Source organism: Berghia stephanieae, chromosome 2 (assembly GCF_034508935.2).
Source record: "Berghia stephanieae isolate SIO BIC M18660-M18661 chromosome 2, UCSD_Bste_1.3, whole genome shotgun sequence".
NCBI lineage: Eukaryota > Metazoa > Mollusca > Gastropoda > Nudibranchia > Aeolidiidae > Berghia > Berghia stephanieae.
In genome coordinates, this window is record NC_088361.1 from 73,811,760 (window position 1) to 73,832,447 (window position 20,688).

Genomic DNA, 20,688 nt, shown 5'->3' on the forward strand with positions numbered 1-20,688 from the left:
GAAGCAGAGATCTGGTAGGCTGTTCGGAGCAGGAGATGGTTGAGGAGCTGGAGGGTGTTGTCGAAGCTCGGCGGGTTAGCATCCGCCGCGGCGACAACACAATCCAGACCAACACCTGGATCCTGACTTTTGACAGCCCGATCTCATTCCAAAATTTGAAGATTTCATCATATTGTCGAAAACTCGTAAATTTGAAAAAATCGTCAAATTTAACCAAAAAACGTGAAAAAAATGAAAAATCTGGAAACTCCCAAATTTTACATTTTGAACAATATGATACTTTTTAGATGATCAAAAGCGACTCTTTCATGCAAAAATTTGAAGATTTTCTCAATCTGTCGAAAACTCGGAAATTTGAAAAAATCGTCAAAATTCACCATAAAACGTGGAAAAATTGAAAATTTGAAAAATCTTAAATTTTCATTTTTGATCATTGAAAAACTCTTAATATGCTCAAAGTAGACTATCTCATGCCAAAATTTGAAGATTTCATCAGATTGTTGAAAATATGATACCTTTTAGATGATCAAAAGCGACTCTTTCATGCAAAAATTCGAAGATTTCATCAGATTGTCGAAAACTCGAAATTTGAAAAAATCGTCAAAATTCACCATAAAACGTGGAAAAATCGAAAATTTCAAAAATCCCAAATTTTCAATTTTGATCATTGTAAATCTCTTAAGATGCTCAAAGTCGACTATTTCATGCAAAAATTACGTCCCGAACCCCATGAGATGTTTTAACTGCCACCGGTACGGCCATACTAAAACAAACTGCCGCCGTAAAGCTACATGCCCCCGCTGCGGCAAAGAAGACCACAATGAAGAAAACTGCAAAGTGGACCCTTGTTGTCTGAACTGCCAAGGCAAGCATGCAGCACATTCGAAAGATTGTCCTAAGTGGCAAGAAGAAAAGGCAATCTTGACATACAGAGCCACTTACGGCGGTACGTTTGCTCAGGCAAAAGCAGTGATCTGCCCCCCTCGGCAGGTCGCTGCTTCTGCCAAGAGCTATGCAGAAGTTGCCAGGGCTGCTGGTAATAACCAAAACAGCTATGGCAAAATCGCACAGACTAGAAAAGACAGTCCTCAAAAGAAAAAGCCATCAAGACCTAAAAACAGGGTCCCAAATGTGTCAAAAAATCTTTTTGACACATTGGAGGTTCAAGATGAACCTGCAGCCCCCCTCCACATCCACCACCAAGGCGACCTCCACCCCTCCTCCTTCCCCAAACAAAAAAATTCTCCCCCTCATGGGCGTGGATGTTGGACCCACCCCTCATCTCCACTCCCTTGAGCCCTCTCTATCCCCCCAAAAACAAAACCCCACCCCTTCCCAGAATATGGAGCCACCAACACCAGTCGGGGGATCCACAAATCCCCCTGAGGGGCCTCAAAGCCCAAAAAAATCTAAGAACCCAGAGGGACCTAAAAATCCCAAGGGTTCAAAAAAACTCAGCCCTAAAACAACCCGAGAGGCCCTCCACTGGAAGTCTCTCCTCCTAGGAGAATAAAAGTAAAAGGGTTGAAGGCAGGCATACTGCCTAACCTCCCCACAAAAAATTAGGATACCTAGTCAGACAAGATTAATTTCCTGGAACATCAGAGGGATCAGATCAAATAGAACAGAATTGGACCTCCTCCTCCAGAGGAATCCTGATGTAGTCTGTCTGCAGGAAACAAAATTACCGGCAGACGACTACACAGTAAAAGGATATACCGCCAATCATCTGATTCACTCTGATGGCCAGATAGCGTGTGGGGGAGTTTCAATTCTCACTAAGAAGAGCACCCCCCACCGCTTGATACCAATAAGAACAAATCTACAGGCAATAGTAGTGAGAGTGACATTGCATAGACCAATCACCATCTGCTCTGTGTACATCCCACCAGATCACCGCCTCCAGTCTGCTGAGCTAGAGGGAGTTCTAAACCAACTCCCCCCTCCCTATGTGATAATGGGAGATTTCAATGCTCACAGTCCTCTCTGGGGAAACACAGACACAAACCAGAGGGGAAAAGCAGTGGAGACATTCATAATGAAAATGGATGTATACTTGGCAAACGGTCTCGAAGCAACACGGGTAAATATTCACAATCTTACCACGTCTGCCATTGATCTCACTTTTTGTGATCCTACACTAGCTCCAGAGCTCTCCTGGACTGTGATCGATGACGATCACGGTTCTGACCATTTTCCAGTCTGCCTCGACATCACCCCGACTTCAAGGGCCCCACAGCCCAAACGTTGGAGTGTTCGGCGAGCAGATTGGGAAACTTTCTCACAGGAGTGTCACAGACTCCTTACGACAGAGGTGGACAGCTATGACAAATTCAAAAATATTTTAACAAATATCTGCAGCTCGACAATACCAACAACCTCTGGTAGACCGAGAAAACACAATCCCTGGTTTACAGAGGAATGTCGAGCGGCCCTACGGGAGAAGAAAAAAGCATACAGGAAAGCGATGAGATTCCCAATCCCTGAGAATTTCACAACATTTAGGAAATTACGAGCAAAGTGTAGGAAGATCTTCCGAGAAAACAAACGGAGATCCTTCCAAAACTTTGTCTCCAAAATAAATAGCCAGACACCCCTAAATAGGGTGTGGAAGATGTTACGGAAACTGATGGGATCTGATAGTGATTCACTAAATCACTTGACACGTCCCGATGGATCCATGGCTGAAACAGAACAAGAAATTGCCAACACTCTGGCCGAGAGGCTAGCGCACAACTCCTCGTCTGCACACCACACACCTCAATTTCTGCGCCATAAACAAAAGGCAGAAAACACACCAATAAACTTTACATCTACAAACACTGAAGACTACAACAAACCATTTACACTTGAGGAGTTGGGTGCCTGCCTCCGTGACACAAATGTCACAGCACCGGGTCCTGACAACATCAGTTATGAAATACTCCGACATCTTCCACAAGATAGTCTAGTTGTCCTTTTGAATATCTATAACAAGATATGGACAACACAGACTTTTCCACCTAGTTGGAATCTGGCCACCGTGATTCCAATCCCAAAACCTGGGAAAGACCATTCGGACGCTTCAAACTACCGACCAATCTCCCTCACCAGCTGCCTATGCAAGCTGATGGAGAAAATGGTCAACAAGCGTCTGATGTTCTACTTGGAACACAACAACTCCCTCTCCGACCTCCAATGTGGCTTTCGAAAGAACAGATCAACTGTTGATCACCTTGTTCGACTAGAGAGCTTCATTCGTGAGGCCTTTGCCAAAGGTGAGCACTTGGTAGCAATCTTCTTTGACCTCGAGAAGGCCTTTGACACAACTTGGAAATTCGGAATCCTCAAAGATCTGCACAATCTTGGTCTACGAGGAAACCTTCCAATGTTTGTCAGAGCATTTTTAAACAACAGATCCTTTCAGTTCAAAGCGGGATCCACCTTTTCTGATCCGTTTGATCAGGAAGAGGGAGTTCCACAGGGTAGCATTCTGTCTCCCATTCTGTTTGAGATTAAAATAAACTCAATAGTGAATGCAATGAGACGGAATGTTGACTGTTCCTTATATGTTGATGACTTTCTTGTATGCTATCGAAGTAAATCGAGTATGGACACCATTGAGAGACAGTTACAACTCCAACTAAACAAACTGTCGGAGTGGGCAAATCTCAATGGTTTCTCCTTCTCCCCATCAAAAACAGTAGCTGTCCACTTCTGCCGAAAACGCACCTGCATCAGACAGCCTGACCTTTATCTCAACAATTCCAGAATTGAGGTAAAGGACGAAGCCCTATTCCTGGTTTGATCTTTGATAGGAAACTAAATTTCCTTGCCCATATCAAAGATCTCAGACTGCGATGCATGAAAGCAATGAGAATAATGAGAGTTCTGTCGAGCATGGAATGGGGTTCGGACACTAACACTCTTCTAAAGATATACCGAACCCTTATTCGATCAAAATTGGACTACGCATCTTTTGTATACGGCTCTGCAAAACCATCCTACTTAGGCATGCTGGACCCAATTCATCATCAGGGACTGCGCTTGGCACTCGGGGCTTTCCGCACTTCTCCAGTGGCAAGCCTTTATGCTGAGGCAGATGAGCCACCTCTCCATCTCAGGAGGAAAAAACTGGCTCTCCAGTATGTTACTAAGGTCACATCGCTGCACGACAACCCAGCACACAAACACGTACACTACACGGATAGGACACTAGAAGAAAAATTTCGCAAGCACCCTAAAATGACACCACCATTAGGTTGCAGAATAAAAAAAGACATCGCAGACATGAACATCACTCTAGATAGGATACATCCATACGTCCAGGCAAAGACACCACCATGGTCCATACATAGACCAAACATAAATTTGGATCTAACAAAACTCGAAAAATCACAAACAGATCCACATATTTACAAACAGACACTAAAAGCAATATTACAAACATACAAACATTATACTCACATCTTCACGGATGGTTCAAAGAGCGCAGATGCAGTAGGATGTGCCTATCACTCATCGGAAGGCACAGGATCACTTCGCCTGGATAAAAATGTTTCGATCTTTACAGCGGAATCGAGAGCAATCCTAAATGCTCTCCGTTTGGCTGAGAGATCGAATAAGAACAAATTCTTGATCTTGTCTGACTCGCTGTCCGTACTTAAGGGGATCTCAAATTTTTATTGCACCGATCCAAGACTCATAAGTATCTTGGAAGGTGCAAATAAATTATTTATTAAAAAAAAGATAGTTTGTTTTCTCTGAGTACCTAGTCATGTGGGTATCCAGGGGAACGAAGAAGCGGATCGACTGGCAAAAGAGGCGGTGAGCCAAGAATTACAAGAGGGCAGTAAAATCCCACACGCGGATTTAAAGATCAATATAAAAAAACATGTCTGAAAGGAATGGGAACGATCCTGGAGTCGAGATGTACATAACAAATTAAAACAATTTAAAAGTGACCTCGGCCCCAGACCCAACTCGGGGCTAAAAAGAAGAGATGAGGTCAAAATAACTCGACTCCGGATCGGACATACTGCCCTCACTCACCGTTTCCTTCTGGAGAGGGATGACAAACCCCTCTGCAGAAGATGTAACTGTGACCTCACAGTTCAACACATTTTAATTGAATGTACAGAATTAGAACAGATAAGGTCACAACATTATGATAACAGAGACTTGAAGTCTCTGTTCCAGTCGGTCGATCCGCTTACAATTTTAAAGTATCTGCAGGAATGTGAACTCCTGCAGAAATTGTAAATAGATATTTTTACAAAACAAACATGTAACTATTATGATTTTATAAAGATTTTATTACAACAGTACACGTTTTGAGCAGCTATGGCCCCTCAAGGCCGATAAAAATTGATAAAAGACAGAAACGGACGCTTAAATGACCTAAATAGTGTCGAAAGCGCCGTTAAACACCTAAAAACAAACAAACAAACGTTACAGTGACCAATGGAATCTGTGTGGATAATGTCATTAATGATATGAAGGAAAGACGACAGCCAGAGTCAGATGAAGAAGCAGCACCACTTGTCACACAGGAAAGGAGCTGAAGATGGCACTTTTCACCATAATGCTTCATCACTTTTTGACTTGCTGGAGCGTGCTGAAGACAGGGTGTGTGAAATCGTCTCCTCCAGGCAAAGGCAAGCGGGATTACATTGACGAATACATTGACGTGAAAGTCAGTATTGTTTGTAAATGTAAAATAATACAGAAAAAAAGAAGAAATATTTTAAAAAAATAAAATATTATCTTTTTTTCTGACTACCCCTCTGTAACGACAACCCTCTATAACAACATTTTTACCTTGGTCCTGACATTGTTGTTATAGAGAGTTTGCACTGTAGTTTTTCTTTTCTTATTTCCAATCCTACCAATTAATTTCTCTTTTTTTTTTCTCCAGTACTACATCATATTCAGTCTTCTGCTACTTTTGGAGATAGTCTTGATTGTCTTGATTTTTGTATTCTTCTTTGTGGAGGATGCCTTTGCTGACATGGGATTCTATCCAGAAGATACAATTAAGGAGGCCATTTTGAAATACCGTGATGATGATGACATGAGAGGCTTCATTGATGACATCCAAGATTTGGTATATGAGTAATTTTTGGTTAATTTTAATGCCAGCTCAGGAGTCTCAACAATCAGCATTACATATTATTATTATTATTATTATTATTATTATTATTATTATTATTATTTGATATAGCGCCAGTATCCACAAATAGTGCTCAGAGGTGCTTTATGTGTAGTTCTTTTAGTATCACACATGTTCATTCAATCGACTACAAAATCACAACCAACAGTCACACACATATCTTGTTTGAAGTTCGCATAGAATCACGATAAGCAGAATGAAAACGATTTGTTTTTAGATGCTGTTTGAAGACTGGTAGACTTTCACATTGTCAGGTTTTAGGTGGTAAAGAATTCCATACGATTGGAGCCGAAAATGCAAAACCACGCTCAGCAAAATTTGTTCTTGGGATGCTTTTCTCCATTAGCGAAGAACTGTCAGATCGCAGAGATCGAGCTGGTTTACATTCCCCAACAAGGCATTCAAGGTATTCAGGTGATGTATGGTGAAGGCAATTGTAGGCAGAACATGCGATTTTGTATTTTATTCTTTTCTCTATTGGAAGCCAGTGTAGTGACTTAAGGACCGGTGTTATATGGTCCCAAGGCTTTGCCCTTGTAGCTTTGTTTTGCATCAACTGTAGTCTGTTCAGCGATGTTTTTGGTAGGCCGTACAGCAGAGAATTACAAAAATCCAAGCGGCTGGTAACAAGGGCATGGATGAATGTTTTGCATTGTTCGTCATCAATAAAATTTCGTATTCTGCATATCATTTGGAGAGTGTTATGAATCACCTGACAATACTTTGTTATGTGTGCGCGCATGTCTAGGTGAGTGTCAAAAAAGAAACCAAGGTTTCGAATGACATTGTAATTCTTAATAACAGATTCGCCGAAGGACAGTTGGTCAATGAGAATATCCTTTCTTGTCTTCTTGAATACAATCAGCTCAGTTTTGTCCTCATTAAATTTAAGCTTGTTGTTTGTCATCCATGCTTTAACGTTATCTAGACATGCTGAGAGTCACTCTTTGTTTCTTCGATATTATTGATGAAATCGTAGCTGGGTATCATCGACGGAGAGATGATGACTGAGACAGAAGATCGTGATGATGTTCCTTAAGGGCTTTTTGTACATTGTGAAAATACAGTAAAATTACTTTAAACCGAAAGAAGCTAAACCGAAAAATACCTTAAACCGCAAAGAATTTAATAAATTGTACTAGTTTCTTCATTATCTTTGTACTCATTCTTACGAAGAACCGAAATACTTCTAAGCAGGACTTTCTTTAAACCGAAACAACTTCAGATCACCTTCCCTTTTCTCTTTCTATTTTTCTTCAAAAATTCGGGAAGATGGCCACAGATGGCCTGGCAATAATAAAACAAAGAGCGTAAGTACCTATAAGATGAAGGTGAGTGGTGGGGTGGGGGTGGGGGTAGGCAAACACTTCAATCACTGAACTTGGGCTTGGCCAACACCACAATCGCACAGATTGGAAAAGGAAGACAAGGGTGACTGGCAGGCGAAAAATGAGGAAAGAGGGGGAGTTGGGTTGTAGAATCACGCAAGCGAGATGTTCTATGTAATTAGGCCTTTGAACCTAATGCTTTTCAACAAAAGAGGGGTGTGTAGTATACAGCTTAGCATTGACACGCCTTTTCATTTCCATTTCACTTCACCTCTGAGTAGTTGCGCATCATTCATTATCAATTATCGCACATGAACTTTCGATCTTATTTTAGCTTTACATTTTACTAAAAGAAAGCACTGTGCTTACACACGTTGGAGTTTAAAATCAAAATACTATGTGAAGTCAATGATAACAAAATTGAGCAAGAAGGAGATATGTAAAAAACACAGCATCCCGAACTCAACTCTGTCAACAATTTTGATTGGAAAACGAAAACCCCCAAAAATATTTTTAAAACACACCACCCAAAAAAATTTTTGTTAAAAAAAATAATTTAAAAAGGTTATAAAGACGGCATTTATTCAACAACTCCATTTAAGGCGAAACCCATGATATGATTATGAGCAAATTCCTTAAATAGTTACTACCCATGAAAAACATCGCAAAACGGGAACTTGCTTTAAACCAAAATGTCTTTAAACCGAAATGGTATAGAAGGTCCCCAAACATTCGGTTTAAATTAATTCTACTGTATAAGGGCCAAGCACTGAACCCTGGGGAATGCCAAATTGCAGCTTTGCTGGTGGTGAAAGGGAATCATTTATGATAACGCATGTGACCAATCTCGTAGATAGCATGAAAACCTTTCTAGAGCTTTGTCTCCGATTCCAAAGATCCTCTGAATTTGGTCTAGTAGTATTGCATGACCCGCAGTGTCGAACGAGGCACTTAGGTCCAGCAGCAGTAGTATTACATTATCGTTTTTGTCAAGTAGGTTGACAATATCATTGTGGACACGCAAAAGAATTGTTTCTGTGCTGTGTGATTGCTTATAGGCAGATTGAAAAACAGTATACAGATTGTTGAAATTAATTAGTTGTTGAGATGTTTGACAATGAGTATCTCTGTTAATTTTGAAATGAAATGAAGGCCTGTAATTTTTAAATTGATTGCTGTCTAAATTTTTCTTTTTAAAGAGTAATTAGAACTTCCTAGAAGCAGGCTGGAATGTCTGCATTCTCGATAGACCTATTTCAATTGAAGTGATATGTCTAAGTTGTTTTTGTTCTTCCAAGATTTGTTGAGGATTGGACAGAAGCTCCTTTTGAAATTCTTTGTCTTAGGAAGAGTTTCGTCTCTAACTGAAATGATAGTGTCAATCAATTTCTGGATAGACCTGTAAATTCTCAGTTAATTCATCAAATTCAAAAATTTCAAAGAAGGACAGAAAGAATTGAACGAAGAAAGAATTCATGATTCGTAGTCGAATAACCGTAAAGTTAATTAGGAATGTTCCACAGCGCTACACATAGCTCATGGGCCGTTTATATTAGCGATGGATATATTGCCAAGGCTAAGCTACCCTTTTTAGAATTGCCGTGTCTGAACACATCCCAGTGTATTTTCACACATCCTTCGTGAAATTATTTTTTCACTTTCCAAACCTGTCGTGATCCCAATGGTAGCCAATTTTAACTGAGCTGCTGAGTGATAAATTTCACTGTTTCGTCTAAGCCAAAATTGACCACATTTACATGGAGTATGAAAAAGAAAAATTTGAACACCGGAAGTGCGTTATGTAGACAACTTCAAATCGAAAGTTAAATGATTGCTACAAGCACATCTTGATTGCCTCATATTGTAAACAAAATAGTTTCTTCACTGATTGGGTACTGAATTATAACTAACAATGGTAAATAGCCTAATTAATTCCCGTGCAAATTAGTTTTCTGCCATTGTTTTGCTCAAGCGAGCTTGCTGTTTACTATTCATTTCAATTCTTTGGATTTTTCCATTACGAATGACGAAGTTTCAGTCAATTTTTATAGAGCTCATTTACAGGTCTAGTTGTAATGTATAAGCTCAAGTTCGTTTGTTTGTGAATATAGTGTTGAAAGCTCTGTTAAACACCTAAAAACAACAAACAAAAATAAAACATGTTTGTGAATGCATGATGTATAGCTTCATCTTTTAGGCTAGTAAAATCTGTTGCTGGTTTTGGTCTGGTTTTGAAGAAACACCTACCAATAGCTTCCCATAGACTAAATGAAGATTTAGAAAGCTAACACCTTCTGTGATAAATGGAAGCTAAAAGTAAATTGCAATAAAATGGCCCACTCTATATTTACTAGGAGTCATCCTGTTTCCAAGAAAGAAATAACACTCTCCATCCAAAGCCATCGACTCGAGAAAGAAGAAACCCCACATATCTAGGCATACAGTTAGACAGACAACTATTTTTTAACAAACACACGCAGAATGTAAAAACCAAAGCCACAAAGAGACTCCAGTTACTGAAACGGCTAGCCAGTACTCATTGGGAGTGAACAAAAAACGCTTCGACAACTTTATTAGGCTATGTGCGTTCCATCATGGACTACAATTTAGCCCTCCAAAATATAAGTAGTAAAAACACAAATAAAACCTTGGACATAGTACAAAATCAAGCCTTTTCGCTTCATCTCCGGTGCCTTGAGATCGACACTCGCAGCAGCATGTGAAATACACACTGATGTGGAACCACTTGGGCTGCACAGAGAATCAGCAGTGTTAGAAATGGTTGAAAGATATAAATGAAAAGATTAAATCCACCCAAACAGGATTCTGGTCGAGAAATGGAGACCAAGAACAAGATTAAAGCAAACATCTCTTCTACATATTGCTAACAAATTGAACGAAAGACACAGACTCCCTGAAAACAGAGAAAAATAAATTGTTATCAGTCAAAAACTGCCATATATTGGAACTAATAGCTTCCAAAATGAAGGACTAACCTCATAGAAGGAACAACAGTAAGAAATAAAAACAAATCAGAAATACAACCATTAGCAATGAAGACAATACAAGAATACCCAGACAACTGGATATATGTTTACACAGATGGATCTACCCACAAACGAACTTAAAATGCCGGGTATGGAATACCATGATAAAACCTGTGATGAAATCCACAATTCCTGCGGAGCTCCCGCTCAAACTACAAGGCAGAAGCAGTTGCAATAGAAGCCTCACTGCAACACCTCTCCTCTGTCTTTCAAATCAGTTCTCCAAACTCTGGATTTAAATAAACTCTCCTCAACCTTCAATAGATTAAGATCTCAACTATATGAAATTCTTAAACACACAGAGTAGACTTATATCTCCAATGGATACCAGGGCATTCAAATATACTAGGAATGATAATGCAGACAGACTAGCCAGACTCAGATCAACACGTTTGCAACTATCACTTCCAGTTTCCTTAGACACAGCGAAACAATAATCAAAACAAATAAGAGAGAAGAATGGATGAGCAGTTGGGCAATGAGCACCATATGACCACTCCTGTAATGACTGATAGCCTAAATAAGCTTAGAAGGCACCAGCAAAACATCATCTGTCAACTAATACATAACAATGTGAAATTGAATGTAAGCTTCAGTTTAATATACGAAAACAGATTAAATGAATGTTTCTGGTTTCATATCTTTATCAACAGAACAGGATGAATGAAACACTACAGACGAATGAGATAATATGGTAGTGGCGTTAAGATGAATAAACAAAAACATCGATGGACAGGAAATATTGTGCTCCTTTGTAAGGAAGCACAAATTAAAATAGAACAATAGATATTTATAAAAGGTGCGCAATTTATTGAGTCCAAAAAAGGGGAGGCGGGTAGTAACTGTGTAGTGCAGTAAAGAAAGTGAAATAAAATAAAGTGAAGACTATTGTAAGAAAATATACAATGGAATTGGAAATAAATACAAAATATAAGGGATGTAGATATTAGTATAATCATTAGTGGCAGTAACAAGTAGTAGTAGTAGTAGTAGTAGTAGTAGTAGTAGTAGTAGTAGTAGTAGTAGTAGTAGTAGTAGTAGTAGTAGTAGTGGTGACAGTCATAGTAGTAGTAGTAATGATACTGGTATGTAATTCGAGGAAAGGACGATTGATGGCCGGGGGAGTCGGAGGGGCAAGAGACAAAGTTAGTATAATATTTAAATGAGGTCAGTCTCGAGTTCATGCCATGAGGTGACAAGGTGTTCAGTTTAAGTATCAGTTTTGCCTCCCTGTGTTTCCTATGTTGTTTAGTGGTGTGACAGAACTGAAGGATGGCGATTTGGATGTCATGCAATCCTCGATGACTGGACCCATCGAAGTGGTGGATGACATGTTTGTCCTCGTCGTTTTCAATAGACTGTAGATGTTTTCCAAACCTGTCGCTTAATCTCTTGCCAGTTTCTCCCATGTATGTCTTATGGCAACGTTTGCAAATAAAATCGTTCATAACTGTTCTCTTGCTACTACTGATTAAATTTCTGATCATCTGTGATCTGTAACGGCCCTGCTAGAGACACAAGACAGTGGAAGGTTTCTTGCTCTATCTGTATTTTGATACAGTGTGATGCATGGGGTGGGGTAGGGGGGGGGGGGGTTGATGTATACTATTCACTACTGTTCCCTTGCGACTGCTGATCAAATTTCTGATCATCTGTGACCTGTAATGGCCCTGCTATAGACACAGACATTGGAATTTTTCCTACACTTCTTGTATTTTAATACAAAAAAATAAGAAAATTATCAAATTGTAGAATCCTGACCTTTATACCTTTATTCCAACAGCTTTCATGTTGTGGATACAGCAAAGATGATGAAGGCTACAAAAACTGGAATGAAAATCGATACTTTTTCTGCAATACATCTGATCCCAATTACAGGACCAACCCAGAAGCTTGCTCTGTACCATATTCTTGTTGTAAAATAAACGAGGTAAATGCTTGACTCTCTGCACTGATTTTTAAATTTTTTTTTATTTGATTGGAGTTTTAAAAAATAATATTTGAGCTTTCAGTTCTATATTCGGAAGTTCAAATTCGTGATAACATTTATCCCCCATCTTTTGGCTCAGCTTTATTGATTATGAAGTTTGCTGTAAAGTTGGAATTTGATTTTTATGAATGTTGAAATTTTTCTTAATCCATTCAATCTGAAAGTCACTCAGTTTTATGATGTCATCATGCTCTCCTAACAAAAATTTCCAATCAATATGAGCTGCTCATAAATCAGGTTGGGGGTTGGCAAAGGGTTAACACCCCTTTCCGTTAAACTCAAACCGTTACAGAAACGCAGACAGACAAACCAAATCCTTTTTTTAGCTTGGGCGACAGAAGAGTTTCTGGAATGACAGAATTTAAGCTGATATACAGAGAAGTGGTAAGACCTGGAATGAGATTAAAAGGATAGGGAAGGATGGCAACTGTTTGTCTGTGGCCTATACCCTGACCCAGGGTGAAAAAGGCAATGATGATGATGATGATAAATCATCTGAAATAAAATCAAAGTCAAAAAATTTGTTTAGAAAATCCCTCAAAACATCCTCAGTACCATCAACCAATTGAGAGCTTTTGAGTAAGCAGAGGATATTATGCTGCGTAGCCGATCACATGGTCATTGTAGAGATAGCCAAACCAGTCTTGTACTTTCAAGAGAAAAAATTATAAAAATTGTCAACAAATTTCAATAATCAAACTATTGCATGAAACAACAAAGAAAAATTGATATAGTCCTGCACACACACACAAAATCATTGGTACCGATACCATTAAATTTGAAGTTTTTTGTGTCACTGTAATAATATGCAGTTTTGTATTGAGCTCGCAACACATCCTAAATTGGGTTCGACCGACAATCTACCCCTCAAGAAAAGGCAAATGCAAATATTTTCCTTATTGAACGTTATATTCAGAGAAACTCCATTGCCTTTGTCTGAAATTGTAAAGCACCTAAAAGGAGTACCCCATCTTATGAGTTAAATGTACACTATTCCATCATTAGATGAAATATGCCGCATTAAGCTTTGAACTAAAAAGAGAACAACGATGAAAAAAATGTGAAGCTTCAATGATAGTATGATTCTTGATTTATCCAGTATTTCCTTTATTTATCTTAACGTACATCAAGACCGGTCCAAAGAACTTAAAAAATATTATTACTTGTCTTGTTTATATATCTCTCTTAACTCTCAAACGTTCCATTATTTTAAAGGTAGAGTGAAAAATGACTGGGTAGTGCTATTTAAAATGTCCATTAACCCATTCTACTGGCCCACAACCATGTAAAACTATATATCATTGTACTTGCCAATGATCATACTATCACAGTGACATGTCTATACCACAATTGAAACCCTCTCCTAGACAAAATCAGATTTATGTGCTGGGGTAGGGTCTCAAAAAATTATCACAAAAACAACACATTTCTCAATCACTAAGAGGGAAAAAAATTCAGGTTATGAAATATAATCAAATATCATTTATTTTCCAAACAAACAACATATTTTGCAGATTATTTACAAAATTCATTGCAAATTTCCAGAAAATGAGTATTTGACAGGGTCTTAGAGACGAGCAATTTTTCTGGAAAAAAGGGGCATAATCCAGCATTATTTGACATAAAAGAACTTAACAGCCTTTTTGTTTGTCCATAATGTCATATTTCTTTTATGGCTGAGGAAAATAATGACCATAACACTTGAAATCATACAGCTGATTACAAATATTACTTATTAGTTCAATATTTACGTAATATGAGTCATATATATGTGAACAAAAAATATCACAAAAAATGACAGTTTCAATTTCAAATTGGTCTGCTTTACTTCAAATGAGTGATATTGACTGATTAAATGAATTATATGGTTCATTTTACATTCCAGAATAGTAATTCACTCACAAGTGACATATTTATTTCACAAAACTGCATTTGTAAAGGCATTTGATTATATAAATCAGAAGAATAATATTTGCATTTTTTGAGAAAAGTCACTATAAATTTTGAAAACCATATATGGCAATCTTCCACAAAAATAAATAAATTACAAACTCAAACTTCAACACATCCGGCATACAATAGACCAGGGACAAGTTCAGGCCAAAAAGGTGGGACAGGGGTTGTGGAACCAGGATCAAGGCGCACTTTCTTGGGTTTGGAAGGGCCAGGAATCTTATGAGATGGAATTTGAGAACTGAAATGAGATGAATTTTTTTAAAAGAAAAAAAGAAAAAAAAGAATTAGAATTGCAAAAACAATTTTAATAAGTCAAAGGTAAACAAAATAAACAAAATATTGACAGTTTGACTCAGTCCATATACAAAAGTAACAAAATTCAGTATATCAACTGTTTGTCATTCTCATGTTCCCTGTGAACCCATGAAATTCTTACCTTCACTATTTGTGAGCCACATACTAAAACATTGCTTCATACCAACCATTTGAAGCAATTTATAAACTAATGATAATTTCTAGAATGTCATACTTCCAAAGTGCATCTGAATAGAGTATAATAATATGATTCCTGCTCACCTTTCGTAATGACTTCTTTTACTTGTACTCATACTTGCAACACCAGGGATACTAGTGACATCTTCCTAAACCTCATCTTGTACTTGGATTTGGGTCTCACTGCGTTAAAAAGAAATAAAAAAGAACAAAATTCTGTTAAAAGCTGCTCTCACAAAATATCGCAATCTTCATTTCTAAAAGTCAGAAATAAAAATCAAGTTGTCTCACTCTTGTTGAAATACATGGCTCTCTACTTCTATTGTCAGCCATGTTTGTTTACATTTTCAGCTAACCACTTGCCCAACTTCTATGCTTCGTAAATGAGGTGAAAAGTGAAAAAATGAATAATAACTTAATAGAAACTGATAAAAGAAAGATCAGGGTTAAAGAGGATGTGCGTTTTTTTACTTGAACATGATGTCAGAGGATGTAATTGTGAAAAGTTGAGAAAAATACTTACTCGTCAGGTTCGTCATTCGAGTCCAGATTTGGTGAGTAGGGCAGGTCCCCATCAGGCATCATATTCTCAGGAACAGCAGCGTAATTTTCATCGTCACTGTCTTCATCCATATATAAGATATCGTAGACCTCTTTTTCGGTACAATTACAATAAGTCATTGTAAAATGTATATAATTAGTTTATTTTGAGTAAATTCGTGAGTAGAGACGACAAGTCGACTGTCAAAACAAGATGGCGGAAGTCGAGTGACGAACCGAGTTACTGACACAAATACTTTCGTATTTCTTGTGATTTAGGAGGAAAAAATCAAATATTCTTAGATATTTTGTAGTTTTTATTGTATAAAATTAAGTAAATTATAAAATCCCCATTTGGGGGCATATTATAAAGCGCACTTAAAGCGAAACGAGAGGAAAGAAGGGGGGCGTGTCCATCGATCACCGGTGATCGAAATCTCTATTATGGAACGTGTGAGAGTTAAGGGGAGGGTGACACCTGAAATATCGATTTTTGGGTCAAAATATAAAATTTCAGTTTTTTATTTATTATCAAAGAACAATCATTTTTTCACATATTTTCAGCACTGAGATGGTGATTTGGATAATATAAAGTTTGTAAATCGTCTTTCATAAACATGGAAGTCGACATGAATATGCCAAACTTTTCAATTTTTTGTGAGAATTCAACTGAAAATAATAGGGCTGAAAAGCATTATAATACATATCGATGTTGTAAATTTTGATATCGATAGTTTAGTCTACTCTTTGCCCGTCTAGTTGACACGGTTTCAGTCTCATAAATATCACAACATGGGCAGGGGAGGGGTTTAGAAACTGTTAGTCGCGAACAAAGATTGTGTGTCAAACAGCTGATAAGAGGTCAAGTTGTCAGGTAAATACAACATGATCACGAATGGTGCGATCTGATTGGCTGACCTTATTCTCGACCTCCAACTCCGCGCCAGGATTAGATGTTGAGTCAGGGTGAAAGTTCGCCTCTCTTAGAATTATTATTTTACTACGATCTGTTTACATTTCGAGTGATCAATTGTTTTATCAAATTTTGACACGTATTCACGTTAATTATCTCTAAATATTTCCAATTTTTACTGGATTATTATAAATATACCTAAAGTGACCAAAAAATCTAAACGTTGGCAACAGTTATTTGCTACAAAAGCCAAGAAAGCAAGAAAGTTATGATGGCTCGTGGTTGACCGGTGGCCACAAATCTTTGATTGGAATTGGGTGTGTGATATTAGTATTATGATAAAGCGATTCCAAGCAATGCCGCAGTGGAAAGAAATGAGATGGGCTATTCTTGCTGGTCTTTACCACGGTTATTCCACCAATGACTTCCCTCAACATATGTATTGTCCTCCTGAACCGGACCCCAGATGCTTTTATAAAAAACATATTGCTGCCCATGTGTATCCTGTTGACACAAGCAGCGTGTACATACACCTTTGAATTTTGATTTGCTTCATGAGCACTTGTAGTCTGTATATGCTTTGTTGAAGTGTTGTGAGATGAAGACAACACAAAATCCAAACGAAAGGTTTCATAATTCTGTTTGGTCAAGATGCCATAAAACATACTTCCATTCCCTGAAAAAAGTTGAGTTTGGTGCAGAGTATAATTTTGGTCCAACAGAAATGACATCCCTGATAGTGTCTTTGGTATCGGTGGACTGGGAGAACACTCCCAGATGTTGAGTCGGCAAGCAGAGTCAAAAAGACTTGACCAAAGCATAAGGGCTGCTCAACATAAAGAGAAAAAAAAAGACTCAAAATGAAAGCTCAGCCCTGTGAAAAAGCCCAGAGGGAGGCAGAAAAAGAACACAGGGGACCCTCATACGGTGATGGTATGTTTTGAGCTGGTTGTACCGTTTTGTTTTATTATTTTCATTCATTGTTATCTTTGATCTCGTTTTTCTCAAAATGACATTTTTTAACACTCTTTTTTATCTTATTTTGTCATTTATCAATCCATTTGTTTATAACTTTGCATGTCTAGAGCTATAGTGATTATCTAAAATCATACAGAAGGAATTTTAAATATCTTCATTATTTTTTGAAAAATTGACATTTTTATGTCAAAAACATGATTTTTATCATACCGAAAATTTATTTAAAAAAAAAATTTATAAATAAAAATCTATTAAAATATTTCAAAAATGCTCTGTATTTTTTAAAAATAATATACAAATATACACCCATGCAAAATTTCAAGAAAATTCCATGGAAACTTATAGAGAAAGTAACTTTTAAAAATAGCACCCAGAGAAGACTAAAATCCAAGATGGCGGCCGTCACCATGGCAACCGGACACGCCCACCGAAATAAATCACATGGTTCGAATCTATTGGTCATAGGCAATGTCCCATTATAAAAAGATATTGGATCTAATCCTTATTCTTGAAAATAGTTTCAGGTGTCGCCCCTCCCCTTAAAATCAGTTTCTTCCAGTTTAGTTTTAAGGGGAAAATCGAAACATCAATAAAGACGATCAAAATAAAACCAAAGAACAAAATTGTAGTCAAAGCATGATATTTACTGTGGATAAGTGTTATATAAATGCTTTGTATCTGTGCTAAAAGAATGATATTTTCACTATCCGTACCGTAACGCCATTCTTAAACACATACCTTCAGAGCCAGAGTTTATCCCTGACTCTATAGCGTGAAACAGACAATAGCAATTGCTTGCTACCCTTTGGACAGCACACTAGTCTATTGCAAAGTACTTACCACTAAATCTGACAGACCCAGCTACCCAATCACTGCTGGGTGGTCATGGCGGTCAGAAAAAAACCTCGGGATCGGTCTCAGTCCATTTCATTGTGAAGCGAGTGCTCTACCAACTGAGCTATCAGAACCCCCATTCTTAAACACACACTTTAGGAAAATTGGATATGACATGAGAGAAGGTGTAACATACCATCTTCTGTTCTTGACCACTACAAAGCATGCCACAATGGAGGGTCAGTGGATTGGTATCTTCTTCCCTTTCCTCATCTGGTAAATCTATTAAACATGGCATCAACTGTGATGAAAGAAAAAAGAATGTTTATGACAATTTCTTTGTAGAATATTAAAATAAATTAATCCACTCAGGACATCAGATATAACAACATTCAGCTAATGAAATCAATTTGAAAATACAATTTTTTAATTCTTTGATTTATATCATAAGTAAAATAGGTAGAGGGGGAGGTTAGGAGGCTTAAAAAAAAAAACAAAAAGAAAAAAACAAAAAATCTATGAATGGTAATATGTGACCCGGTATTAAGTCGGAATTTGGAAAATGAAGAAAATCGGTTTTAAAGTGAAAATGGTCAAAATAATCAAATTTAAAAAACTGCAACCATAAATATTTGCGATAAGTTGTATAATTTCAAGTTTTAAAATGCAATTATCAATGACGCATTCAAAACGAGAGTTGCCTTTCTCTCAGCCACCATTTCCAGAGCTTAATAATACTGTCATTTCCTCCACAAATATCATGTAAGATATCATAGCAAAGTGCGTGTCTTTATCTTTACATGGCTCAACCAATAATGAACTTCAAAAACTGTAAACAAGACTAGCATTTTCCCTAACAACCTGTCGGCCATTGAGATGCTTTCTTTGTGTGTGTGTGTGTGTGTTTGCGCATTTTGATACACACCACGTGTTCTTATTTCATTGTCTAATTGAATTGCATTGAATAAGGAGGCTAAGTATCTATCTTTCTTTATTAATGAAATTTTAGCAGTAACTAAGTTATTTAGATTACTTTGTTAGGAACAACAGTTTCTTCGAATTAAAGAATTTCCTACGATAAACATCTTTAAAATATAAAAATAGAAAAGTAAACAAAGCCTTCAAAAATTAATGAACTGCCGATGGAAATACTAACGAAAAATGAAAAAGATAAATGTACGGATAGATAAACTGACAGAGATAGATAGATAGATGAATAGATAAATAGATAGTTTGATATATTGATTTATGAAAATGAGAGAGAGAGAGAGATGTTAATTTTATTGTGTTTTCATCGAATTATGGAAGGGGTGTGGGGTGGGGGGTTAAAACAATCCACAATGTCTGCGAACGCTAAAAAAAAGGGAAGAGAATTAAATAGCTGACAATTGACCACAAGGGGTGATGATAACTAGTGACATGTCCTAAACAACTGGGGAATGCAGCTCAAAGAAGATTCAATTTCATGATTTCATGCTGGTCATTACAAAATAAGCCCCACCCTTTCCTCCTCAAGCTGTCAACTGACTCAAAATGGAAACAATGTAAAAATGATTTGACAAGTAAAATTTTTGTTATTGGTCAATATGTTTCCACTTGATTGACTTTGACTTCTTGTGAAACAAAGGTCTTTCTATAACTATCCCTACAAATACTTTGCTTTGCCTATCCTTTCTTTATATCTACCTCAATCGCTCTCTCTTTCGGGGGCGCTTGTTTCTTTCACACAAAAAACACAAACACACACACACACAAGGCTTCAATCTTTACTCTTTTCCCCTCCTGTCCTCTTTAATGTACAAGCGGTCTCTTCCCCCCCCCCTCTCTCTCTCTCTCTCTCTCTCTCTTTCTCTCTCTCTCTCTTTCTCTCTCTCTCTTTCTCTCTCTCTCTCTCTCTCTCTCTCTCTCTCTCTCTCTCTCTTCTCTCTCTCTCTCTCTCTCTCTTCTCTTCTCTCTCTCTCTCTCTCTCTTCTGTCTCTCTCTCTCTCTCTCTCTCTCTCTCTCTCTCTCTCTCTCTCTCTCTCTCTCTCTCTCTCTCTCTCTCTCTCTCTCTCTCTCTTGTGCGTGCGAGTTTTTTTCCTTCCTTTCTCATCCTCTTTCTTGCTATTTCTCTCTCTGTACACCTGGCTTCATGTTGTTTCAAACTGTACTGAAAATATTAGTTGTTCTATTAAATAAAACAAAAATGTCATATTAATAATTCTTTTTTCATTGATTGTTTAATAAAATGTCAAAAACCCGTCAACAAGTGAACAATTTCGTAAAGTTGTAGGCATTTATTGGTGTTTTTATAACTTTAATAGCATCTTACATAATAATAAATATCTACAGAAGTAATGATTGAATTATTGCAAAAATTTGTGTGCATCATGAAATGTATGTTTTAAACTCATGCCAAATTTTATCTCTCTCGTTAAATTTTCAATACCCATGACGAAGGAGTTATGTTGCACATTGAT

At 37.5% G+C, this 20,688-nt stretch overlaps 1 protein-coding gene and 1 long non-coding RNA gene across 4 annotated transcripts in view; one reads left to right on the forward strand and one right to left on the reverse strand.

Annotated features, from left to right (window-relative positions):
- LOC144965513 (tetraspanin-33-like) overlaps positions 1-20,688 on the forward strand; it is an 80,484-nt gene that overhangs the window by 46,973 nt on the left and 12,823 nt on the right. For both annotated transcript variants that reach the window (XM_078900922.1, XM_078900921.1), the window contains 2 exons: positions 5,897-6,085; positions 12,310-12,456. In XM_078900922.1, the coding sequence (XP_078757048.1) occupies positions 5,897-6,085; positions 12,310-12,456 (336 nt within the window). The remainder of the gene's footprint in view (positions 1-5,896; positions 6,086-12,309; positions 12,457-20,688) is intronic.
- On the reverse strand, positions 13,922-18,738 carry LOC144965515 (uncharacterized). Of its 2 annotated transcripts, XR_013644035.1 has the most exons (3): positions 15,488-18,738; positions 15,049-15,147; positions 13,922-14,710 (listed from the first exon to the last, which is right to left on the reverse strand). It is a non-coding gene; the product is annotated as an uncharacterized LOC144965515 (long non-coding RNA). The 2 variants fall into 2 exon arrangements; XR_013644036.1 differs by lacking the exon at positions 13,922-14,710 and having other exon boundaries at positions 14,875-15,147.